Source organism: Spermophilus citellus (assembly GCF_964194105.1).
Source record: "Spermophilus citellus genome assembly, contig: SCAFFOLD_384, whole genome shotgun sequence".
NCBI lineage: Eukaryota > Metazoa > Chordata > Mammalia > Rodentia > Sciuridae > Spermophilus > Spermophilus citellus.
This window is the reverse complement of record NW_027672874.1, coordinates 73,013-100,623: the sequence shown is the minus strand read 5'-3', so window position 1 is coordinate 100,623 and position 27,611 is coordinate 73,013. Positions and strand designations below refer to the sequence as shown.

General features: G+C 39.6%; 2 protein-coding genes across 2 annotated transcripts; one reads left to right on the top strand and one right to left on the bottom strand.

The window, feature by feature from the left end:
- Nucleotides 1–1,836: 1,836 nt before the first annotated feature.
- Nucleotides 1,837–2,676, bottom strand: LOC308640499 (vomeronasal type-1 receptor 45-like; the record flags this gene model as incomplete). Its single annotated transcript, XM_081312385.1, has 1 exon — nucleotides 1,837–2,676. The coding sequence occupies one exon, from the start codon at nucleotides 2,674–2,676 to the stop codon at nucleotides 1,837–1,839; it is 840 nt and encodes a 279-aa protein (XP_081168511.1).
- Nucleotides 2,677–26,252: 23,576 nt separating this feature from the next.
- LOC308640498 (vomeronasal type-1 receptor 90-like) lies at nucleotides 26,253–27,137 on the top strand (the record flags this gene model as incomplete). The annotated part of the gene is made up of 1 exon (XM_081312384.1): nucleotides 26,253–27,137. One exon carries the CDS (start codon nucleotides 26,253–26,255, stop codon nucleotides 27,135–27,137), a length of 885 nt encoding a protein of 294 aa, XP_081168510.1.
- Between the last annotated feature and the right edge of the window lie 474 nt (nucleotides 27,138–27,611).

Here is a 27,611-nt window from a genome sequence, read left to right as displayed (position 1 = left end):
GACAGTTTTCAGTCTTTAATTTTATCTTCACTCTATGGTGCTTGTTGATATACTTGATAGGATATCAGTGTCCTTAAGATCGAGGAGGCTTGTTTGTGACCTGGTGTGTGTCCTCTTGTGAGCGCTGCTCTGAGTACATCAGAGTAGTGTATTCTTCCCTTGCTGGGATGTTCTGCATGTCTCTTGGGTCCTTTTGTCCTGGTTTACAGCTACACCTTGATGTGCAGTCTTAAGATTGTGTTGCTGTTATTGTAATCTCAGCCGCCCAATATCAACTGATTGAGGAGTTTCATTGATTAAGACTTAACAACTATTCATAATAACTTAAATAGCCAATTTGTTCTGTCCTATAATAATTTGGTCCCCTTTTCTCCTCTTTTCTATGTTCCTTTTCTGATTTTTAAAATTTTTAGTTTCATATTCTTTGCTTCATTTATACTTACATTTTTTATAAAGACCTTTGATTTGAGAGTATTTTATATTTGAGTAACTTTTCTAATTAAATAGAATATGTGACAAGTGCATAATTTTCGCAGCACTGCTGTTATGATTGGTAAATTCCCACGTGTGACTTACTATAGAAACCTGGTGTTCTGACTGCATGCACCTCTCATCCAGGAAGCCTCAACATGGGAGATACCCACTGCGATGCTGAAAGTCTTTGGAAGGCTGAGCGGCCCAGAGTGGCACCTATCTGCATGGAGAATGCCTATCGCATGGAGAACACCTCTCCTGGGAGAGGCTGAGATCAGAAGTGAGCTTCTCAGAGCCAATCTTCACATCACTGTAACAAATCAGCTCTGATGTTTCAAAGCTCACCATATGACCCTGTGGCACGTTTAGAGTCTTATCCCTTACTTTATAGTTTCAGAAATAATGTTTTCCACAACTGAGTTGATAATTAAAAACATTTTTATGAGGATAAAGTATATATAACATAAACATTCTGAACATTTTTCAGCATACAGTCAAGTGGCCTGGAATTTATTAACATTATTGCACAACAGTCACCACACCCACGACAGCACTCACTTCCTAACTGAATAGAGGATCTCCACGTACCAAGAGACAGTGCCCTGCTGCCCCCTGTCTTATTCTCTGGACACCCTTCTGTTCCTGCTCTGTCACTCTGCCCACTCCAACTCCTACATTCTTTAAGTACATTTATACAATGTTTGTTCTTTTATGACTAAACAAGCTTCACTGAGTAGAGTAACTTGAGGACTCAGCTGTGCGGCCCAGTGTTCCAGAATATTCTTCCATTTTAAGGCCATTACATATTGTTTACATATTCTTCTGGTTGTAGGTGCTGAGATGTTTATGTGTTTGAATATTTAAAGCATGGTTTTAGGAGCAGTGATGTGGAGATGACTGTTTGACTTCTTGCTTGTAGAACATGTGTGCGTGCACCTATGAGTGTGTATTGTGTGTGTGCTGGATCATGTGATATTTCATGGTAGAATATGTTTACAAGTGTAGTTTGGAAAAATACAGATAATGGAGATGATGCAATATGTGATAAACATTGGAACTCTTGTATCTAAAAAGAGTTTGGAATAACCCAGGTTATGACAAGTGGCATCCAACTCAGAAGCCCCTATTTAGGATCCAGTTGGAAACATGACACCCCCGTAATATTTCACAGAGTCACATGGTTTGGCTTTTTTGGATGTAATTGTCATCCACGTATGTCCAAGTGTATGGTTTAAAGAGGAAGTGAGACTTTGCACTGCATTTAAACCAAAGACTCTACACACTCTGTCATGATAAATCACTCCAAATTCAGCACAGTTTCTCACCTTAACAGAATTTATCCACCACTGGCTACTGAAATGTTTACTGTCTTCTCCCACTATATCTGAAAATACTAATTATATGTTTTTCAGTACAAATAAACACCAAAGGGCTGAACGAGGCATAGCTATGGGTCACAATGATCTTGATACAGTAAAATATTGGATCATCCTTCAGTGTGATTCTTGCATAGGAGACAATGCTGTCCAACATGGACATGACCATGAAGCAACTCATGAGCAGGAAGATTGTCTGTGTGGCCCTCAGTTCTGGGGATGATAGTGGAGATGGGCTGGTGCTGTGGAGATGCTGGGATTGCCTCTTGTGCCTGCACAAGATAGTTATCATGTATCCACTGGAGAGGGCCATGATTCCTATAAAGGAGACTTCCCTGAAGGTCAGCAGGGTGGACAAGCTGTGCCGGAGGAAGAAGGTCATGGAAATGAAGGAGCAGGATTCAGTGACGTACATAAAGTTGTCTGAGGTCCAATTGGGGGTAGCAGCAATGGAGATGAAGAGGTGGCTACTGAAGGATGAGTAGATGACCCACAGGAAGAGAAGGAAACACACGTTGTGATGTGAGGATTTATGTTTGAACTTTGCCAACCAGGAGCCCATGTGGCTGAGGGTGATGGCTTGGAGGACACTCAGCAGGCAGGTGGCACAGATGGAGAAGCCCCTCATCAACCTGTACAGGTAGATGAGCAATTTACACGTCAGGTCATCCCACCTTCCCCCCTGAGGTATAAAAATGAAGCCATTGATGAGCAGAATTACCAGGTGGATTAGGGCCAGGAGACCAATGGGCAGGTCTGGAGGCTTAGGTCTGTGCCCAGTAATGTGCAAGGAGATGTGGACGAGAAGAAGAAGGGCGTTGGCCATGACCCCAATGCCAGTCACAGTGTACACCGTGTTTCTTATGTGAATATTACTGTACAGTCTGTTGGCTTTGTTTATCTTACAAGGGAAAGAAAAATATTGTGACCACAGAAACAAACAAAAATGTCTTTTTTTTTTTTTTTTTTTTTTTGCAAATCTGACCTCCTTTATCAATCTCAAATGAACACCACTACCATGAGGAAAAAAAGAAGGTTCATCCAACTATATTTTTATTCCACATGAAAACTCAGTTCTGGTGCTGGGCACAGTGATGTCTGCCTGAAATCCCAGTGACCCCAGACACTGAGGCAAGAGGATGACAATGGTGAAACCAGTCTGGGCATCTTAGTGAGACCCTGTTTCAAAATACAGAGTCAAAAGGACCAGGTGAAACTTGGCGCTGGTGCAGTTACCCACCAGGCAGCCTCCAGCACAAAATTAAAAAAAAAATACTATGTTCTATTCACACTCTGGAGAAGGCATCTCCACACACCGCCTTATCTCAGTATCTTCCAGTCTCACTGGGACATCCACAGCGGCATATAACAAGAAAATGTTGGTGTGAACTCTGATGTCGGACTGGTTGAAGTTGTGAGTCAGAGCTGCCATTTAACATAACTTCTTCTTAAGCACCCTGGGATGCTGAGGTCCAGTCATCTCAGCTGTCCACAAAAAGAGTCCTGTTATGTGGATCCTGCAGAGACTATGTGGGAAAAAATAAAGTGTGCCTACCAACCTTGGAAGTGTTTGTGGCACATAATGAGCTCCTCAGAAATGTTGGCTTCTAATCTTATTATCATACAGGTCTTCATGCACATGACTTGGGAGAATCAATGCAGTTCTTTTAATAACAGATAAGCTGTGTCCCTGCCTGAATAGAAAGACAAGAAAGAAATTACCACAGGGCGTGAGGGCGCACACCTGTAATCCCAGCAGGTCAGGAGCCTGAGGCAGGAGGATGTCAGTTCAAAGCCAGCCTCAGCAACTTACACAGGCTCTGAGCAACTCAGCGAGACCCTGTGTCTAAATAAAATATAAAAATAGGGTGGAGATGTGGCTCAGTGGTTAATTGCTCCTGTGTTCAAACTCCAGTAAAAAAAAAAAAATAGAAAAACCTACAAAGTAGAACATTTACACAATCCTATTCTGAGGACTCAAAACTTTATGTCTGTCCTTGGAATTCTCTGAGGTGGCTATACATGTCACATTTTGTTCATTCTCTGGCCAGAACAACTAGCCTATGTTAGAACATTCTGGAACTATTACCAAGAGCATAGTATTTTATTTCCTTTTCAAGACTTTATAATCAGTATTAAATAGAACTACAATTAAAACAGACTTGATACTTTAAGGTTTTAATTAAAGGACACGTGTCCAGCCTATTCCTGAAAGATGAGCTCTCCAAGATGTTATCTCTATTACAAGTTCAAGGTGACATTTTTCTGGAATCAAATGCCCAAGACTGAAATTTATGCTGGAAAATTTGTTGAATGATCTGCTGGAACAATATTTCTTGGGGAGTTGTGCAATGCTTTTTTAGGTTTCATACATGAGTAAGAACATGCAGTGTTTGTCTAAAAGAGAAATTCTCTCTACACCATCAGTTAAAAAAAAAAAAAGTTCTTCTTTTCCCAAATGTGGTGATCAGGAAAAATAAAATTTTATTCTTTCACTTATTCAGTATATTCAGGTTTGATACCATGACAAGCCCAGGAATGACACTAGGAAGATCTTCCACAAGGAACACATGATCACAGGCACAGATATTATTCCTTACATCTTTATACATAAAATTACATACATCGGTTTTTATAACAACTGTCTCATATTGGTAAAATATATATTGATGAAGCTTTAAAGAATAACTTAAACATCTATGTTTAAGTATAATCATTTATGTACAACATTTTAAAATAAAAATTTAACATTTTAGTTCTAAAATGGTGTTCTCTTATACCATTTGTGTGAAATGGAGACTTTGCTTTCATTGTGTTTAATTCATGTTAAAACATGTGCAACTCAAGCACACAGATTATAAAACCCTTTCAGTAACATGTTTAAATCCCCTCAAATCAGAGCAATCCAGGACATGATTTTCAGTCTTACTTCAAAAAATAAACCCCAATTCATTGTTGCTTGAAAATGATCAGAAAGACTTATTTGTCTGAAGAAAAAAATGCACAGTAGCAGCATGAAAATTGAGTCTCCTTTCTCCAGAGCATGAAAGAGAGTGAGCAAACACTTTCAACAACTAAAGTAGTGTAGACCCAGGAGCAATGACATATTTCTGAATCTATCCAGCTGTGAACAAAAGTTTATTTTTCCTACCAGGAATTGAAACCAGGAGTCCTCAACCACTGATACACAGCCTGAGGCCCCCCCCTTGTTTTCTTGTTTTTTTTATTTTCAGACAGGGTCTCACTAAGTTGCCCAGGGCCTTGCTAATGTCCTGAGGTTGGCTTTGAATTCACAACTCTCCTGCCTCAGCCTCCAAGACTGTGGGATTACCGTGCCCATCCTCCATCTAAATTTCAGATCACATCATAATGCAACAGCAAATCATACATCCAATACAGAAAACTGATTCACTTAAATATCAGACAATGTGTAAGTGAGTTTAAAAAGTATGTAGCTACACCTGTGTTAATGTCTCATTGACACTAGAATGAGTTCTGGTGAATATGAACACTTTATAAAAATGAGCTAAAAGAAATTGTCCAGCATGTCCTCTCCTAACCATCGCACCTGCCACTCCAACCTGTCTAGCACAGAAAAGCCCAGAGACTCAGGACCAAGATGAAACTTTCTGCTTCCCTTCAAGGTAATGAAGGGGCTTCCTAACCTGTGGCTCTTAGCAATGTGATAGTATTCAGTTAACACACTATTCAAAGCAAACTACATTAGAAAGACTGCACCTTTCATAGAGAGGGACATAAGTCACAGGGGAAGTAACATGGCCCAGGTGCAGTGGTGCACATCTGTAATCCCAGCAGTTTGGGAGACTGAGACAGAAAGATCACATGTTTTGAGGCCAGCCTCAGCAACTTAAAGAGGCCCGAAGCACCTTAGGGAGACCTTGTCTCTAAATAAAATGTGAAGGGTCAAGCACTCCTGGTTTTCCTCCCCGGTAACAAAATAATAATAATAATAATAATAATAATAATAATAATAATAATAATACCAGCAGCAGCAAAAGAGCACACATTGATTCACGGTTGCCACGTAGTTCAACTTCACCATGATTCCCATGGCTAAGGTAAGATGGACAAGTGAAAAATCTGGGAGGGGGACTCATCCTGCTTTAAGTGGGTTAGGATCTCAGGAAAAATTGGGCAGGAAGTTCTTCTCTGTGGCAGAGATGTAGCTGGGAAACATTGAAGAGCACTAGGGAGAAACAGCTTGCACATCAAGGAGGGCATAGCCACACACAGCCAGGTGCCATGCTGGGTGCAGAGCCACTGTGACATATATAAGCCACAGGGCCAAGGAGGAGAAAATCCTGGAGAATATTTGGGTGAACAAATGGCAGCTATTTCCAGAAAATAAGGCTGAAAATAACCCATTTTTTTGTAACTTGGAAGAATTTAAGTGCAGCTCAGGGTTCACACTTACAGATAGACCCTAAGAATATTTTAAAGTCTGTATTCAGAATAATTAAAAGGAAAATTAGTCTTCTAACAACAATAGGGAACAGCAAGTGAGATTCATCACAGACCCTACCTAAGCTGTCATCAGTGGGAAACCCAAACATACCCACAGAAGGATCCATTGCCCTGATGACGTGCGGCAAGTCCAGTTTGCTTTAGGAAGAAGAAAAGCAGATAGGTTCACTTTTTTTCTGGAAGTGCATTTGCATGAAATAGGACCTGAAAATACATACCAGGACCGAATGAGTTTAGGATGTGGGGAAAAGGCACACTCATACACTGCTGGTGGGCCTGCAAATTGGTGCAGCCAATCTGGAAAGCAGTATTGAGATTCCTTGGAAATCTGGGAATGGAACCTCCATTTCACCCAGATATTCCTCTCCTCTGTCTATACCCAAAGGACTTAAAAACAGCACACTACAGGGACACAGCAACATCCATGTTTACAGCAGCACATTTCACAATAGCTGAACTGTGGAGCCAACCTTGATGCCCTTCAGTGGATGAATGGATAAAATAAATGTGGCATATATAATCAAAGGCCTTTAAGACACCTTTATTATTAGAGAAAGGGCAAAGAGAATTTTTAAGTGAATAATGAAAAGAAAGAAGATTAATGGACACAAATAGTCTTCTTACCTAGCTATGGAGAATTTGTTACCTTGTCGTTGGGGAAGAAGAAGGACACCATAATCAGATTCACTGGTATTTTCCTGGGAAGGTGACACAGGACCACTGTCCTCTCACTTGAAATTTGCTCACGGGCAGAGAACCCACTATGAAGTGGCACCATTCACTTTTAAATTGTGAGATTAAATTTAGGACAACAAAGATTGCATGAGAAAGTTAAATAGATGCCTGTGGCAATGTGAGGTTTCCCTCATTGCCTTCTGGGCCTTATAAAATTATGTTTTTTAATTCCTCAGAGTCTAGTAGTCACAGATCAGTAATATTCTATTTGTTCATAAAGGTGAGAGAAGGAAACCTGAGTGTATTTAGTACAAAGCAGACAGGCGACTTATTACATCCCTGATTATTGGTTTAGGAGTAAATAGCATATCAAACAGGGAAATGCATATATAACATGAGCACTGCTGTAGTTGCTAGAAGAAAATTAAGTAGAAACCTGAGATAATTGGCACTTCCTATTGAAAATAGCACCTAACTTTCTGTGTCTCAAATGATGACACAACCTAGGAAGATCTCCTTCCTCACATTTTCACAGAGCACCTTAGTCTTCTTAAATAAAGGGGTGAGAGCTGGGTGTCTCAAGCTACCAAGAACCTCACTCCTAGACCCAGTTTGCCCTTTTCAACCTCCTCCTACAAGCCCCAGGTACTCACTCACTATCTCTGTGGAATGGAGAGGCAATTATGTGGATGGATGCAGGGCACTTGGTGCACCTGAGCATGACCTGCATGGGTCTAAGAGAAAGGGTGCTGTGAGTTCATTTCTCTGCAGCCTGCAATTTTAGTGTCTCTACTAAGGTGACAAGACCCCACTGGGAAGCACAGAACTATGGAGTCCCCAGTGGAACAATTCGCTTGTCCCCTTGATTTGATTCTGTTCTGGAAAACAACAATCTGGGGATAGGTGCTCAAAATTTCCTAGGAGTTTTCTTGACAAAAAAGTGCATCCCAATCTTGTAGACAACTCCAAGTTCTCTTACTTGAATTCAAAGTTCAAATTAACCCATATCCTTTCCACATGTTGTGATGCCTGAATTCTGGTGGTGAGAGATCCCTAGATCCTCCTGAGACTCTGTAGATCCTCTCCCTATAACTCCATTTTCACATGGACCACCTGGTTTCCTGACATTCCTGCTCACGTACTCTGTGATTTCCATACAGAAAATTCCAGAATTCACACTGCATCACATAAAAATGCTCTTGAAGCAAAACAGAAAAATAGAGGCAGATCTGGAGGCTTGGCTTGAGGGAGCAGCAGGCAGGTGGCAACTACTTGTAGGTGAGGCAGAGTCTGCGCTGGACTCCACTCTGTTGGGAACCTGAGTGATCATCCCTCAGGATCATCCTCATCAATGGAGACAGGAAAAAGACTTACTCTTCCTCTGGAAGGAACAATCAAAATGTTTGTTTGTTACTTATGTAATTTATTTTTTAACATTTTTTAAGTTGGACACAATATCATCTTTATTTTATTTATTTATTTTTATGTGGTGCTGAGGATCGAACCCAGGGCATTGCGCATGCTAAGCAAGCACTCTACCGTCAAGCCTCAACCGCAGCCCTGTTTCTTATGTAATTTATACAAAATTATATAATGATCTATGAGACCTGGAAAAAATGGAAGTCCATGACCTACAAACCTAAAATATACACAAGAATTTGAAGTATATCTTGCGATGTTCCGGGTATTGGAATTAGATGATAATGCTCTAAAAAGACCTGTAATCAATGTAATTATAGTTAATACTGGTACAATAGAGGAAAAGATTAGTTATTTTTCTAAGAAAAAATTGAAAATTAAAGGTATCAAATGAAACTGCAAAGAACTAAAAATATAGTATCTGCAATGTGCAATTTCACATTTAGCTGGGCATGGTGGTGCACACCCGTCATCCCAGCGGCTCAGGAGGCTGAGGCAGAAGGATTATGAATTCAAAGCCAGCCTCAGCAACAGCAAAGGCCTAAGCAACTCAGGGAGACCGTGTCTCTAAATACAATGCAAAACAGGGCTGGGGACAGGGCTGAGTGGTCGACTACCCCTGAGTCCCTGGTGTAAAAAAAAAAATCACATTTACTGGACTGGATAGATTGGAAACTGTAGAAGAAAGCTTCTGGGAACTGCAAAACAGGTTACTATGTATCCATAGTCAGAGTAAGAAATTCAAATGAAAGTCTTAGGACCGTGGATGTAGGTTGGTGGTAAAGTCTGGGCTTAACATGACCAGGCCCTGGGTTCAATCCCCAGCATCTAAAAATGTATATAAAACAAAAATATTTAGAACATGAAGTGATCTGAAGTATATTTTCCATAAGCATTCTTTTTTTAATCTTTTTTTATTGGTTGTTCACAACATTACTAAGCTCTTGACATATCATATTTCATACATTAGATTGAAGTGGGTTATGAACCCCCAATTCTACCCCAAATGCAGATTGCAGAATCATGTCATTTACACATCCACAATTTTACATAATGCCCTATTAGTAATTGTTGTATTCTGCTACCTTTCCTATCCCCTACTATCCCCCCTCCCCTCCCCTCCCATCTTCTCTCTCTACCCCATCTACTGTAATTCATTTCTCTCCTTGTTTATTTTCCCACTCCCCTCACAACCTCTTATATGTAATTTTGTATAGCAATGAGGGTCTCCCTTCATTTCCATGCAATTTCCCTTTTCTCTCCCTTTCCCTCCCATCTCATGTCTCTGTTTAATGTTAATCTTTTCTTCCTGCTCTTCCTCCCTGCTCTGTTCATAGTTGCTCTCATTATATCAAAGAAGACATTTGGTATTTGTTTTTTAGGGATTGGCTAGCTTCACTAAGCATAATCTGCTCTAGTGCCATCCATTTCCCTGCAAATTCTATGATTTTGTCATTTTTTATTGCTGCGTAGTACTCCATTGTGTATAGGTGCCACATTTTTTTTTATCCTTTCATCTATTGAAGGGCATCTGGGTTGGTTCCACAGTCTAGCCATTGTGAATTTTGCTGCTATGAACAACGATATGGCAGTATCCCTGTAGTATGCTCTTTTAAGGTCTTCAGGGAATAGTCTGAGAAGGGCAATAGCAGGGTCAAATGGTGGTTCCATTCCCATCTTTCCCACGAATCTCCAAACTGCTTTCCAAATTGGCTGCACCAATTTGCAGTCCCACCAGCAATGTACAAGTGTAGCCTTTTCTCCACATCCTCGCCAGCACTTGTTGTTGTTTGACTTCATAGTGGCTGCCAATCTTACTGGAGTGAGATGGTATCTTAGGGTGGTTTTGATTTGCATTTCTCTGACTTCTAGAGATGGTGAGCATTTCTTCATGTACTTGTTGATTGATTGTATGTCCTCCTCTGAGAAGTGTCTGTTTAGGTCCTTGGCCCATTTGTTGATTGGATTATTTGTTATCTTATTGTCTAATTTTTTGAGTTCTTTGTTTACTCTGGATATTAGGGCTCTATCTGAAGTGTGAGGAGTAAAAATTTGTTCCCATGATGTTGGCTCCCTATTTACCTCTCTTATTGTTTCTTTTGCTGAGAAAAAATTTTTAGTTTGAGCAAGTCCCATTTGTTGATTCTAGATATTAACTCTTGTGCTATGGGTGTCCTATTAAGGAATTTGGAGCCCGACCGCACAGTGTGTAGGTCATAGCCAACTTTTTCTTCTATCAGATGCCTTGTCTCTGGTTTGATATCAAGCTCCTTGATCCATTTTGAGTTAACTTTTGTGCATGGTGAGAGAAAGAGATTCAGTTTCATTTTGTTGCATATGGATTTCCAGTTTTCCCAGCACCATTTGTTGAAGATGCTATCCTTCCTCCATTGCATGCTTTTAGCCCTTTTATCAAATATAAGATAGTTGTAACTTTGTGGATTAGTCTCTGTGTCCTCTGTTCTGTACCATTGGTCCACCCGCCTGTTTTGGTACCAATACCATGCTGTTTTTGTTACTATTGCTCTGTAGTATAGTTTGAAGTCTGGTATCGCTATACCACCTGATTCACACTTCCTGTTTAGAATTGCTTTTGCTATTCTGGGTCTTTTATTTTTCTGTAATAATTTCATGATTGCTTTATCTATTTCTACAAGAAATGCCATTGGGATTTTGATTGGCATTGCATTAAACCTATAGAGAACTTTTGGTAATATCGCCATTTTGATGATGTTAGTTCTGCCTATCCATGAACAGGGTATATTTTTCCATCTTCTCAGATCTTCTTCTACTTTTCTCTTTAGGGTTCTGTAGTTTTCATTGTATAAATCTTTCACCTCTTTTGTTAGGTTGATTCCCAAGTATTTTATTTTTTTTTGAGGATATGGTGAATGGAGTGTTTTTCCTCATTTTCGTTTCAGAAGTTTTGTCGCTGATATACAGAAATGCCTTTGATTTATGCGTGTTGATTTTATATCCTGCCACTTTGCTGAATTCATTTATTTGTTCTAGTAGTTTCTTTGTAGACCCTTTTGGGTCTTCTAGGTATAGAATCATGTCATCTGCAAATAGTGATAATTTAAGTTCTTCTTTTCCTATTTTTATGCCTTAAATTTCTTTCGTCTGTCTAATTGCTCTGGCCAGTGTTTCGAGAACTATATTGAATAGAAGTGGTGATAGAGGGCATCCCTGTCTTGTTCCAGATTTTAGAGGGAATGCCTTTAACTTTTGTCCATTCAGAATGATGCTAGCCTGAAGCTTAGCATAGATAGCTTTTACAATGTCAAGGTAAGTTTCTGTTATCCCTAGTTTTTCTAATGTTTTGAACATAAAGGGATGCTGTACTTTGTCGAATGCTTTCTCTGCATCTATCGAGATGATCATATTGTTCTTATCTTTAAGTCTATTGATGTGGTGAATAACATTTATTGATTTCCGTATATTGAACCATCCTTGCATCCCAGGGATGAATCCTACTTGATCATGGTGCACAATTTTTTTGATGTGTTTTTGTATTCGATTCACCACAATTTTATTGAGGATTTTTGCATCTAGGTTCATTAGAGGTATTGGTCGGTAGTTTTCTTTCTTTGAGGTGTCTTTGTCTGGTTTCGGAATCATGGTGATGTTGGCCTCATAGAATGAATTTGGAAGAGCTCCCTCTTTTTCTATTTCCTGAAATAACATGAAAAGTATTGGTATTAATTCTTCTTTAAAGGTATTGTAAAACTCCGCTGTATAGCCATCCGGTCCTGGGCTTTTCTTGGTTGGTAGTCTTTTGATGGCTTCTTCAATTTCATCCATTGATATTGGTCTGTTCAATTTGTGTGTATCCTCCTGACTCGGTCTGGGCAAATCATATGACTTAAGAAATTTATCGATGTCTTCACTATCTTCTATTTTATTGGAATATAGGTTTTCAAAATAATTTCTAACATATTGTTCATTTTCCATGTGATGTAGGATTTTTCCTTCCTTCTTTTATCATTGATTTCCAGTTCCATTTCATTATGATCAGATAAAATGCAAGGTATTATCTCCACCCCTTTACATTTACTGAGGGTTGCCCTATGGCATAATATATGGTCTATTTTTGAGAAGGATCTATCTGCTGCTGAGAAAAAAGTTTATCCATTTGATGATGGTTGATATATTCTATATATGTCAGTTAAGTCTAGGTTATTGATTGTGATATTGAGTTCTATAGTTTCTTTACTCAACTTTTGTTTGGAGGATCTGTCCAATGGTGAGAGAGGTGTGTTGAAGTCACCCATAATTATTGTGTTGTGGTCTATTTCATTCTTGAACTTAAGGAGAATTTGTTTTATGAATGTCAGAGCACCATTATTTGGTGCATAAATATTGATAATTGTTATGTCTTGTTGGTGAATGGTTCTTTTTAACAGTATATAATGTCCTTCTTTATCCCTTTTGATTAACTTAGTCTTGAAGTCGATTTTATTCGATATGAGGATGGCCACCCCTGCTTGCTTACGAGGACCGTGTGCATGGTATATTTTTTCCAATCCTTTCACCTTCAGCCTGTGTACGTCTTTTCCAATCAGATGTGTCTCCTGGAGGCAACATATTGTTGGATTTGTTTTTTTAATCCATGATACCAGTCTATGTCGCTTTATTGGAGAGTTTAAGCCATTAACATTCAGAGTTACTATTGATATATGGTTTGTACTTCCATCCATGTTTGATTATGTATCCTTTTTTAAAAAAAAAAGTTTTTATCTCCATGATTATCTTTCCCCTCGCCCTCTGTCTTTACCGAGGTACTTCCTACTGATGGTTTTGGTTATTGTTTTTCATTTCTTCCTCATGTAATGTTTTGCTGAAAATGCTTTGCAATGCTGGTTTTCTGGCTGCAAATTCTTTTAACTTTTGTTTATCATGAAATATTTTTATTTCGTTGTCATACCTGAAGCTTAATTTTGCTGGATACAGAATTCATGTTTGGCATCCATTGTCTTTCAGTGTTTGAAATACATTGTTCCATGACCTTCTTGCTTTCAGTGTCTGTGATGAAAAATCCGTTGTTAACCTTATTGGTTTATCCCTGAATGTAGTCTGTCTCCTTTCTCTTGTAGCTTTTAATATTTTCTCTTTGTTCTGTAAATTGGATATCTTCATAACAATGTGTCTTGGTGTTGATCTACTGTGATTTTGTGTGCTCGGTGTCCTGTATGCATCTTCAATTTGTATATCTGTTTCCTTTTTCATTTCTGGAAAGTTTTCTGTAATTATTTCATTCAGCAAGTTACTCATTCCCTTGGCATGAATCTCTGTGCCTTCCTCTATCCCAATGACTCGTAAGTTTGGTTTTTTTAAGTTATCCCTAATCTCTTGGATGTTTTTCTCGTGATTTTTTACCAGCCTATCTGAGTTGGCTAGACTCTTTTCAAGATGATATATTTTGTCTTCATTATCTGACGTTCTGGCTTCTACTTGCTCCACTCTGTTAGTGATACTCTCAATTGAGTTTTTAATTTGGTTTATTGTTTCCTTCATTTCTAGAATTATTGTTTGATTATTTTTTATAATCTCTATCTCCTGATAAAGATGCTTAACTTCTTCTTTTATCTGTTTATGTAATTCATTCTCAATGTGTTCTTTCGCTGCTTGAATTTGCTGTCTTGTATCCTCTTTAAGGTTCCATTCCATCTCTCTAAGGTGTTCCTTGAGTTCTTTATATGACCATTTTTCTGATGACTTTAGGTCCTCCTGAATATTTAGGCTGTCCTGCATTGTTTGTACTCCTTTTCTTCCTTGCTTTTTGAAGCTGCTCATGTTACTTCTTGTTCTGTTTGACTGATGAGTTACTGTTTACTCCTATAAATTTATTAGATGCTTGGGAGGAAAGGTATTAGAAGGGAAGGGAAGAAGTCACTAAAGAGAATGAGAGTAAGCAGGTAGAATTCAAGGAAGGGGGGGATAAGATAATTGAAAAGAAATGAAAAGACAAAAGAAGAAAAAAATAGGAAATAAAAAAAAGAAAAAAAAATTAAAAAAATAATAAAAAATTAAAATTAAAATTAGAAGAAAAAAATTTTAAAAAATTGTAAAAAAAATTAAAAAAACAACAAGAAAGAAAAATGAAAATGAAAGAAAAACCCAAATCAAAAAAAAAGAGAAAAGAAAAAAAAAACTAATAAATGCAGTCTTAGAGTTTGATTAACTTCTCTTCCAGTAGGTGGCGCTGTGCCCACCAGGCCATGTTTCTCCTGTCAATACGCGAGAACCCAACACTGTGCAGTAGCTCCTCCCAGACTGGGCGAGTCTCCAATCCTGAGTGCCTAGGGCCTCCTCTTGTGTCTTGTCACTTCCCAATTTTCCTCTAGCCAGGCCACTCTCACGGATGCCGCTCACCACAATACTGGCTACACGCCAGGTCTGCTGCTCCCGGGATCCCTGTTTTCATGAACGACTGGGCACACTCTCCCAGTTTGCCATTCCCTCAGACCCTAAGTTTGTAGAGCTTGGGGCTGAGAATCCTCAGCGAATTTTACTTGCCCTCCGGTAGCCACTCCCCCAGTAGCTGGTGCAAGAGACCTCAGCTGTCAGCACTGGTGGGAGTGGTAGTTCTGCACCCCGGGTCCCGCACCACCTCTGATTCCCTCGGTCTGGCTATCATGCTCACGGGAGAGCTGGGAGGGGCCCTTAAGGTTTCCCCGATGTGTGGAGAGGGAAGGCTAGGGAATTACACACCTGTAGCCACAGGCTTCAATGAAGTTATCTCCTCCGCTGCAGTCTGATGACATCATTTCTCTGCCATGGTGGTATCTCTTGCAAATGGCGACAGTTTGTTTCCCTTTGCCGGACGACCAATGCAACGGGTGGGTCCTTACTGTCTGTCCCAAGCCCCGTTTCAAACCTGTGGCCACTACCTATGAAGGCTTGGTAGGCATTTACCTCCATAGGATCAGAAGGGCTGACCAGTTGTTTCAGCCGGATGGATTAGTGCTGAGTCACAGCTGTTTGTCTGTGGGAAGCAGGCGAACGGGAGCTTGAATTCAGCTGATCCGGGCTCAGAGTGTGTTCTGAGAGGCCCAGACTCTTCGCCCCAGATCCACGTCAACTCAGCATTGCCTAGTGATCCTGAGCAAACAGATTTAGGTTGTTTACGACTCCCTATGCCAGCACAGCTGAAGAGGTCAGAGACTTGATCTCTCTGCGCCCGTTGCCATGTTCCTGCACTTACTCTTTGTCCTCCATAAGCATTCTAACCTGTGGATATTTAGAAAGCTGAATTGAGGGCTGGGGTTGTGGCTCAGCAGTAGAGCGCTCACCTAGCATGTTCAAGGCCCTGGGTTCAATCCTCAGCACCATATAAAAACAAATAAATGAAATAAAGGTATGTTTCCAACTACAATTAAAAAAAATAAATATTATTTTTTTAATTTATATATGACAGCAGAATGCATTACAATTCTTAGTACACATATAGAGCACAATTTTTCATATCTCTGGTTGTATACAAAGTATATTCACAGCAAATTGTGTTTTCATACATGTACTTTGGAAAATGATGTCCATCACATTCCACCATCCTTGCTAACCCCCTGCCCCCTCCCTGCCCTCCTACCCCTCTGCCCTATCTAGAATTCATCTATTCCTCCCATGCCCCCCCTACCTACCCAACTATGAGTCAACCTCCTTATATCATAGAAAACATTCAGCATTTGTTTTGGGGGGATTGGCTAATTTCCCTTAGCATTATCTTCTGCAACACCATCCATTTACCTGCAAATGCCATGATTTTATTCTCTTTTATTGCTGAGTAATATTCCATTGTGTATATATGCCACATTTTTTTTATCCATTCATCCAGGGAAGGACATCTAGGTTAGCTCCACAGTTTAGCTATTGTGAATTGTGCTGCTGTAAACATTGATGTGTCTGTGTCCCTGTAGTATGCTGTTTTTAAGTCCTTTGAGTATGGACCGAGAAGAGGACTAGCTGGGTCAAATGGTGGTTCCATTCCCAGATTTCCAAGGAATCTCCACACTGCTTTCTATGTTGGCTGTACCAATTTGCAGTCCCACCAGGAGTGTATGTGTGTGCCTTTTCCCCACATCCTCACCAACACTTGTTTGTATTCATAGGAGCTGCTGTTCTGACTGGAGTGAGATGATATCTTAGAGTGGTTTCATTTGCATTTCTCTGATTGCTAGAGATGATGAGCATTTTTTCATATATTTGTTGATTGATTGTATGTCCTCTTCTGAGAAGTGTCTGTTCAGGTCCTTGGCCCATTTGTTGATTAGGTTATTTGTTTTTTTTTTTTTTTTTGGTGCTTAGCTTTTTGAGTTCTTTATAAACCCAGAGATTAGTGCTCTATCTCATGCGTGAAGGGTAAAAATTTGCTCCTAAGATGTAGGGTTTCTATTTACCTCACAGATTGTTTCTTTTGCTGAAAAAAAAAATATTAGTTTAAATTCATCCCATTTATTGATGCTTGGGTTTAATTATTGTGCTATAGGAGTCTTATTAAGGAAGTTGGAGCCTCATCCCACATGATGGAGATTAGGGCCTACTTTTTCTTTTATTAGGTGCAGGGTCCCTGGTTTTATTCCCAGGTCCTTGATCCATTAAAAGAAACCTGAAATGGAAAAAAAAAAAGTGGGGAGGGGGGATTTTGGTTGCAGGGTATTCATTCCAGTTGTTAGTTGGTTGGTTTTTTGTTGTTTTGTTTTTGGCATTAGTATGAAGGGTGTATTAGTAAGGGGTGCTTAACGTCTGAGACCCAGTCGCAGCCCTTTTCATTTTTACTTAGAGATAGGGCCTCACTGAGTTGCCTAGGGCCTCACTATGTTGCTGAGGCTGGCCTCCAACTTTTGATCCTCCTGCCTCAGTCTCCCAAGCTCCTGGAATAATAGTTATGCACCACCCAACCTGGAATCATTCAGGTATTTAATATAAAAGGGTTATTTAAAAATACTTTTATATTTACATAAAATTTACCAAAACAGCAGAGGAAATTCCTAAATATTATCCCCCTTGGAAAGAGAAATCAATCCTCCATTTTACAAATTTAGCAGTACTGTGTGTACTGGTTTGCTAGAGCTATCAGATCAGAATACCATAGACTGAGTGTTCAAACGGTTGGAAGATGAATGTGTTGTTAGTTTTGCTTCCTCCTGTGACCTCTCTTCTTGACTTGCAGATGGCCACCTGGGGTTGTGTTCTTTTCTTGTCTCCCCTCTGAGAATTGTCTGTATTCAACTCTCTTCTTACAAGGACATGAGTCACACCATTTTATTACAGAGCCATGTGAACTCGTGTGAACGTACCGTGACTATATTGATAAAGGTTCAGCCTTCCAATGTTACCTCAGTATCAAGGTCTGAGGGTTAGAACTTGAATGTAGGAAGTTTGAGAGTACATGAGCCAGACTGTGACACTGGGTGTCAAACCAAGAACTGACATCAAACACTACCCCTAACAAGTAAGTGTTATTTTTTGAATTTCACAATTTTTTTTTGTGTGAGACATTTATTCATGCACATAGGAAAGTAAAGTCCCATTCATTCTATTGTCTTCTATATTCAGATTGCCCCTCCCTTTTCTTCATTCCCCTTTGACGAATCCAATGTACTTCCATTCTTTCCTACCCAGCACTTATTGTGAGACAGCATCTGCATAATAGAGAAAGCATTGGGATTTTTAGTTTGGAGGACTGAATAACTTCAGTTAGCATGACAGTCTCCTGTTCCATCCATTGACTGGCAATGTGTATCATCCTATTTTTGGGGGGTATATTCCATGTGTGTATGTAGCACATCTTTTTCAACCATTCATCTGGTGAAGGACACCTGTGTTGGTTCCACAGTGAGCGATTGTGAATTGAGCTGGTGTGAACATTGATGTGACTACATCACTATAGTACGCTGATTTTAAGTCCTCTGGGTGTATACTGAGGAGAGGGGTAATTGTAACACATGGTGGTTCCATTCCCAGTTTCCTGAGGAATCTCCACCCTGCTTTCCACAGTGGTTGCACCACTTTACAGTCCCACAGCCATAGATGAGTGTAACTTCTTCCCCACATCCTCACTAACACTTATTATTACTTGTATTCTTCATAATTGCCACTCTGACTGGGGTGAGATGAAATATTAGTAGAGTTTTAGTTTGCATTTCTCTAATTGCTAGAAAAACCAAAAGAAAAAAACTCAAGAAATGTTGAACACTTTTTTAATATATTTGTTGAACATTGGTGTTTCTTCCTCTATGAAGTGTCTACACATTTTCTTTGCCCATTTATGGATTGGATTATTTGTTTTTGTGGTGTTCAGTTTTTTGAGTCATATCCTGGAGATTAGTGCTCTGAGATGTGGGTGGCAAAGATGTTCTCCCATTCTGTAAACCCTCTCTCCCCATTCTTGATCATTTCTCTTGCTGTAAGCAAGTGTTTGAGTTTGGTTTCATGCCATTTATTTACTCTTGATTGAACTTTTTGCACTTTAGGAGTTTTGTTGAGGAACTTGGTTCTTAAGCCAACATGAGGTAGATTTGGGTCTCTGGGTCTCTGGTCTAATGCCTAAGTTCTTGATCCACTTAGAGTTGGGTTTTGTGCAGGTTGAGAGAGAAGGGTTTAATTGCATGTGGCTACATGTGGATTTCCAGTTTTCCTCACTTAATTTTTGGAGAAGTTATCATTTCTCCAATGTGTGTTTTTAGCACCTTGTCTAGTATGAGGTTTCTGAATTTCTGTGGATTCTTCTCTGTGTCTTCTGTTCTTACCATTTGTCTACCTGTCTGCTTGGTGCCCATACACCATGCCGTTTTTGAGACTGTAGCTCTGTAGTGTAATTTAAGGTCTGGTATTGTTAGGTTTCCTGCTTCATTTTTCTTGCTCAGAATTGGTTTGGCTATTCTGGGTCTCTTGTTTTTCCAAATGAATTTCATGACTGATTATTTCTATTCCTGTGGAAAATATTACTGGGATTTTAATAGGAACTGCATTCAATTTGTGTAGCACTTGTGGTAGTGTGGCCATTTGGACAATGTTAATTCTGCCTATCCAATATCATGGAAGATCTTTCCGTCTCCTAAGGTCTTCTTCAATTTTATTCTTTAGGGTTCTGTGTTTTCATTATAGAAGTCTTTTATCTCTTTTGTTAGATTGATTCCCAATTTTTTTTTTTTTTTGAGGCTACTGTGAATGGGGTACTTTTCCTACTTTCTTTTTCAGCCAATTCATCACTAATGTATAGGAATGCAATTGATTTATATGTGTTGATTTTACATCCCACTGCTTTGCTAAATTCATTTGTTAGTTCTATAAGTTTTCTAGTGGAGATTTTTGGTATCTCTAAATATAGAATCATGTCATCAGCAAATAAGGATAGTTTGAGTCCTTCTTTCTCTCTTCATGTCCCTTTAATTTCTTTCTTCTATTTACTTGCCCTGGCTAGAGTTTCCAGATGATGTTGAATAAGAAGTGGTGACACAGGGCATCCTTATCTTGTATGAGAATTTCAAGAGAATATGCTTTCAATCATTCCATTTAGGATGATGTTGGCATTGGGTTTAGCATATATAGCTTTTACAATATATGTTCCTTATATCCCTGGTTCTTCTAGAATTTTGAACATGAATGCTTACTGTATTTTATCAAATTTTTTCTATATCTACTGAGATTATATGATTCTTGTCTCTATGTCTATTGATGTGATGTATTACATTTATTGATTTCCGTTACGTTGAACCAAACTTTCATCCTTTAGATGAACCCCTTTTGATCATAGTGCACTAGATTTTTAAAATGATTTTGTAGGCATTTTGCCAGAATTTTATTGAGAATTTTTGCACATAAGTTCATCAGGGATATTGGTCTGAGGATTCTTTTCTTGATGTGTCTTCATCTGGTTTTGGTATCAGGGTTATACCAGCTTTATAGATTGAGTTTGAAAAGGTTCCCTCCTCTTCTATTTCATGGAATAATTTGAGGAGTGTTGGTGTTAGTTCTTCTTTGAAAGTCTCATAGAATTGGCTAAGTCCTCTGAGAACTCAAAGATGTTGATAAGATATGATTTTATTTTCAGTCAGTTTGGTTTATTTTTGGCTTTTAATTTGAATTAGTTTGTTCTTCCCTTCCTTTTCTTGTTTTTCACTTACATTTTTTGTTTCTTCTTCATGAAATATTTTGAGTATATTTTGTAATGCAGTCTTTCTAGTCTTGTGAGTTTTTTTTACCTTATGTTTGTCATGAAAGGTTTTTATTTAAGCATCAATTCTGAGAGTTTATTATGCTGGGTATTGTATTCTTGGCTAGCATCCCTTTTCTTTCAGAGCTCAGCATATATTATTCCAAGACATACTAGTTTTCAAGGTCTTGGTTGAAAAAATGGCTGAGATCCAGATTGATTTCCTTCTAAATGTGACACGTCATTTTTCTCTGAAAGCCTTTAAAATTCTATACTTATTTTGTATGTTAGGCATTTTCATAATAATATGCCTTAGTGTGCAAATGTTTTAGTTTTGCATATTTGAGGTCTTATAAGCCTCCTGTATTGATTTTCCACTTAATTAGTTAAGTTTGGGAAATTTTCTGATATTATTTCATGGAAAAATTGTGCATTCCTTTGGTTTAAATCTCTCTACCTTCATTTATCCTGATAAATCTTGAATTTGGTCTTTTTGTGTTATCGCATATTTCTTGGAAATTCTACTCACATATCTTATAACATTTTCTCTGCAATGGTCAGATTTATTTTCAAATTTATATATTTTGTCTTCATCACCAGAATGGATATTTTAATATCTTAATATCTTTCTTAACCTGAAACAGAAATGCCAACCTGAAACTGAGTTTGGAAACCTTAGGAGACATAATACCCCAAACCACATGGTCATTATGAGAGTGGACCAGGGTTGACAGCCTCACATTTTAGGGAGATCACCCTCAGAGCCACTAGGAATGCGTGGGAGATGTCATTAACCACTCACCCCAAGGGAGAGACATTGCAAAATATGTGGAATAGGATTGAGCTGATTTGAACATGGTTTTTTAAAAAAATGAGAATATGGGTATAGTCCACATGACGGGGAGCTGTGAGATCCTCACATGAGTGTGTCCAGGGACTTGAGAAAAGTTTTGAGTTCAACTCTCCCCCAGTTTCTATTATCCAGCAAAGACTAAAGTAAAAGTAAGAGACATGTTCCACTGGGGAAGCCACAGTTCTGCCTTCCCAAGTGGCATCTTGTCACCTTCTTCAGATGCTAAAATTAAAGGCCTACACAGAGGTGAATTAAAGACGTGCTTTCCTTAAAATGGTGCAGGATCCGCTCATGTCTCCTGACTCCCCACTCTACCTGCCAAGGTAAGTGCTTTTCTATTCCTAAGATGCAGCACGAGTGTGTGAGTGGGCTTCTGTGATTGTGATGAAGAATTAAAATAGTCAAATTGTATGTTAGGTTATTTGGCAGATCTGAATTATGTCCCCAGCTCTACCCACACTCAACATCTCAGAGGACTGTTTTCTCTAGACTGCAAAGGGAAATTCTCTTCTTACTACGGTTAGCCCTTTACTTTGGTGACTCATGGATTTTGTTAATTTTTAATAAGAAATGACTATCTCAAGTAATTCATTTCAGGTTCTCATCTATTTCTCAGGTGCAGTGAGTTTAATGAATGTCTCTATCAGATCTCAAAGTTCATGTTACTAAGTTGTCTTGCTATCTTCTTCTACAATCTTACTAGTTCATATTAATATTCACCAAGGAAGAGAATTTTATTTTACAGGCTTGATTTTCATTCTCTTGTCTCCATAAATCAGTTCAAAATATTTTTTTCAGCATTTAGTTTTACTACCTGAGATAATGAGAGAGAAAGTTATACACACTGAAGTGCTTTTCAATTAATCAGAATGAAATGATATTCTCTGTTTGGATCATTGACTTATACAGGGAGTTGAGCCTCACATTCCTACAAAACATCAAATAGCATTGTCTTATGCTGAAGTATTTTGTCTCAGTTTTGACCTCACAAAAGTAAACCCATCATGCTCTAGGAAACATCAAAGAAATATTTTGAACTGATTTATGGAGACAGGAGAACTAAAAATCAAGCCTGTCAAATAAAATTCTCTTCCTTGGTAATATTACTATGAACTAGTAAGGCTGAAGCAGAAAATAGCAAGACAACTTAGTAATATGAACTTTGAGATCTGATAGAGCCACACATTGAACTCACTGCCATCTGAGAAATAGATGGGAACCTGAAGTGATTTACTTGAGATAATCATTTCTTATTAAAATACTAACAATATTCATGAGTCACAAGAGTAAAGGGCTAAATCAAGTGCCAGGGGGTTCAAGCTGGAGCAGAGACCAAGGGCTCCAGTTCCTTACTATTAAAACCAAGTGGTAAGAGTAGCAATTGCCCCTTCCTGGCTTCCAAAGGTCCCACGGTGTCCCCTCAACAGTACATCAGGGAGAACAGAGATGTTAGTGCAGAAGTCATTATTAACTTGATCTGAGTGAAACAAAAACCAAATATGCACTTTTTGTAGCTAATGCACATCACTAAATGAAAACATGCATCCCACTGGTTACAGGACACATGAGACTGTGTTCACCTTGCACCCGAGAAAACAGATATGTTCCTCCTCCCTGCAGCCTGTGTCTCTCCACACACAGCTGTGGCAGCCCCAGCTGGTGTGGGGCTCTGCTGAGAGCCTCCTCCTTATCCACTGCTGTCCTTGCCAATGGCCAGGCTGCTCCGACTTTGTTATTGATCACTAGTGTCTGGCCCATTTGTTAAGATAGATCAATAGATGATAGATAGAGAGATAGATAGACAGACAAATAGATAGATAGTCAGACAGACAGATATCAGTGTTGTCCATGATTTAGACAGTGGCAGGATGCAAAATGTTTAAGTGACATCTTCCCTGGTCAGGGCAGGAGAGGAGTCCCCACTGTGCTACGTCTCTCTCAAAGGGACCTCACTCCATCAGCTCTAAGGGACCCTAGGGATGATTTCTTAAAGAAACAAACCTCTGTTTACACTTTTTTCTCCACTTAGGTTTCATCCTCTAATCTGCCCACTAAGTTTTTCTTGTTCCTACCATGGTGAGCTCTTCAGATGAGACCTGTTTCTCAAATTCTTTTCCACATTATCTTTCTCTGATGTCTGTCACTTGTTCAGAACCTCCAGTCTGAGGATGCCTTGTTTCCTCCAGGGTTCAAGTCATGACCTGGGGCTCAGCACATCAGGGAAGCCAGGAGCTGCTGCAGCCCCTCTCTCCCTAGAGCTCTGTTTGAGGAGAGCATCCTGGGCCATCCTGATGTGGGACAGGCCCTGTGTCTGCATCCCGATTTCCCAGACTATGTGGTCCTGGCAGATGTGAAGAAACCTAAACATCTGTCTATGTCTTCTTACCTTTGTCCACTTTTAAATATCATTGTTAATGGTGGTTTTTAAAATCCTAAAATGTTATACATAAACCTCATGAAGATAGTCTATTTTATCTAAGTAAATAAAAATATCAACCTTCTATTCCTTTTTTTATTTTTGGATACTCCATCGTTCGTTCTTTTATCATAGGAATGAATGAATGAATGAATGAATAAAGAAATAAATAAATAATACTTGTTGACAACTAATTTTTTTTAAAAAAAGCAATTCTTGGGCTGGGGCTGGGGCTCAGGTTAGAGCACTTGCTTGGCACATGTGAGCACTGGGTTCAATCCTCAGCACCACACAAAGATAAGTAAAACAAAATAAAGGTTTATAGAAAAAAAGAGTTATTTTCTTTCAGAATTTGAAAACTGTTGTGCATGTTTACTCCATCTCCATGATCTCTGAGGAGAAACCCACTGTAATTTCAGGGAAATAAGGTTTCCAGCTCTAACTAGGAAGTTTCTCCTATAGAAAAAAGTCTTCCACTGGCTTTCAGGTAACGCTGCTCTGAAAACACACCTCCCTTCCCTCCTCAATCCGTCCCTCCCTCCCACAAAGGTGCCAGCAGGGCTGCATCCCCTGGGCCATGCTGAAACCCAGTCCTGAGTCCTCCATACACAGATGACTCCAATACGCTATTCCTCCAGGTTTTCTGATGCTGTACATTTTATTTTCTTGAACCAAATTAAAGAAAATTTATATTTCATAACATGACAGAAGGGAATCCTAGTTATTTCATTTTCTATGATTTTTAAAAGACATCTTCAAATGTTATATATCCAGTTTATGTTGTTTTAAGGAAGTTTGGGAATCAAAATGTGTATTTCTTCAAATACACATCCAGAAATAGGCATTTCTATAATTAGCTACACAGAAGTCAGACAAACCATGTAGCACTGTGCCTACTAATAGCCATCTGTGACTTTTAAAATGTGGAGACTCCTAGACCACTATATTAGCATTTTTCTTTTGTTCTCTTGAGCACACCAAGGGAGCAAATCTCATTTTGCTGAAGATGTGAATGGAGAAATATAAATACTTTTTTAATAATTTAATCATTGGGAAGAGCTGTAATTTTCCTAATATGACAACTTAATTTTAATTTTAGACAATGGCACTTCCTCAAAGATTTCAAAGCAATTATTTAACTAGGCTTGAAAGACTTAAGTTGTCTGGACCCTTTGACATTTTTGCTCACCCTTAAACTGATTTTTATCCAAATATAACTTTCTAGGTAGCTGTGAAAATAACATATACTCTTGCCCTCTTCTTTTTCAGATGATAAAATGTGGCAAGATGTTATGAGTCTCAGTGTAAACATTAAAACTGAAATAAAGTCAATACCTTTTCTCTATAGGAAAATATTTCATAGGGATGTCATTACCAAATTGTCTGGTATAATTTTTCCTCTCCCTTCTTTGGATAAATATCATTCCTAACTAAGAGAAGATATGAAAACTTGCTCTCTATAGAAACTCCTCTCTCAGCATGAGATTGGATTCCCATCTTCTAATTAAAACACTGAAAATTATGACCCCCAAACATACTGACATTGTACAGGAGATAGTGGCACAAACCTGTAATCCCAGCATTTTGGGAAGTTGAGGCAGGAGGATAACTGATTCGAGGCCAGCCTCAGCACCACAGCAAAGCCCTAAGCAATTTAGTGAGACCCTGACTCAAAATAACAAAGAAAAAAGGACTGGAATATGGCTCAGTGGATAAGCACCCTTGGGTGCAATCCCCGGTACAAAAAGAAAGTATTTAAATTGTGATTACTTTGTACCCTTTTTCCATGTACTAAAGAATGGACAGAAAAGAAATTTTAGAATATGATCCTGCTATTCACTGATGGTTCTGCTCACTTAGATGTGTTTTTTCTGGTATAATTAAATATATGTAAAATAATATAAGTGGTTAAGCAACCTTGGGTTTAGTCTCTGGTACCAACACATATATATCAATCAATAAATGCAAGAAGTCGGATTGCAGAGCCAACATTTTGAAATCTGGTCTGTAAGCTGGTGACCAACAACCCAAACACTGGAGGGACAGAGCCGTACGAGTCTGTCCCCTTGACACCCTTTCCTTGAGAATTCTCTGTGAACATCCCTGCAATCTGCCGCACTGGAGTCCCCTTCAAATGCCACATACTCAGATTGGGTCAGCTCACTCCACGTGCCCAGGCAGATCCATGGTGGCCCTGGCCATGAAAGCACAGAGACCCAGGGGAGATGCTGTGCCTGAGTGCTGAGAGGACTGGGGAGGGTGTGTAGGGACCCCCATGTTTTAAAGTGGGCAGTTTAAGGGGTCGGGATTTTGAGGCTGGTGATGGTTCTGAGGAGGAGTTGACCTTCCTTTTATTCTAAGGTGTTGACCATCTGCTTCTTCTCCCCAGAAAAAAAGATGACCCAAAGCAGCACACTTTACATTTTTCTTGCTGTAAGAAATGTCTTTTGTTTCCAAATTGTCATCGGGATCACAGCCAACGTCTTCCTGCTTCTCTTCCACGTCCTCACGTTCCTTGTCCAGTGCAGGACCAGGCCTATGGACGTGGCCATCGCTCACCTGGCCCTGATTCACCTGCTGATGCTCATACTCAGGGCGCACCTGGACCTAGGCATTTTGGGGGTTCAGGACTTTTGGAACGACATCACATGTAAAGCCATCATCTACCTGCACAGGATGATGAGGAGCCTGTCGGTCAGCACCACCTGCCTGCTGAGTGTCCTGCAGGCCACCACCCTCAGCCTCATAAGCTCCTATATGGCCAAGTCCAAGCACACATCCCCACAGTGCAGTGCGTGGACCTTGGTTACTTTCTGGGTGTTCAACGTGTTCTTCAATGTCTGCCTCTTGGTCTCCATGGGAGGCCCCTCCGATGACACAGCAGCTTTCAGGTTTGTCTCTGAGTCCTGCACTGTTGGCCCCACGGGTCACTACTTCAGGACCTTCTTCTCCCTGATGGGAATACTCCGGGACATCTTCCTCATGGGGCTCATGGCCACCTCCAGTGGGTATATGGTGACCCTCCTGTGCAGGCATAAGAGGCAGTGCCAGCACCTCCACAGCACCAGCCTGTCCACAAGAGCCTCCCCAGAACTGAGAGCCACCAGGACCATCCTGCTGCTCATGGGACTCTTTGTGCTCATGTACTTTGTGGACTGTGTGTTCTCCTCCTCTTCGGGAGAGATGCACAGGGAGGATCCCACTCGCCTGTGGGTCCAGATGCTGGTGGGCAATGGCTATGCTACCCTCAGTGCCTTGATACTCATCTGTGCTGAGAAATGAATCATCAATTTCTTCCAATCCACACGGGGGAAGGAGAGGAAATGTTTACACAGTGCCAGATAACCACTTCTTTTCTCACCTCCCACTTTACTTCTGAATTTCCACAAATGTGTTTGAGAGGCTGAGGCAGGAGGATTGCAAGTTGGAGGCCAGCCTCAGTAACTTAGCAAGGCCCAAAGCAACTCAGTGAGACCCTGTATCTAAATAAAATAGAAAAAGGGATGGGGAAAGGTTTCCGTGGTAAAGTGGCCCTGGATTCAATCCCTGGTATGAAAATATTTTTTTTAAAAAAAGACTAATTCACCAATTTAGTATGCATGACCTTACTAAGCATCACCAAAATAGATACCATTCACTGTCCATGGATTACAAAGTGTGCTCACTCTTTCCTGGAAAAATTCATGTTGGAAGAACTATTTTGCTTTATCATAGAAAGAGAAAAAATATGCATAAGTACAACTCTGTGTACCTTTA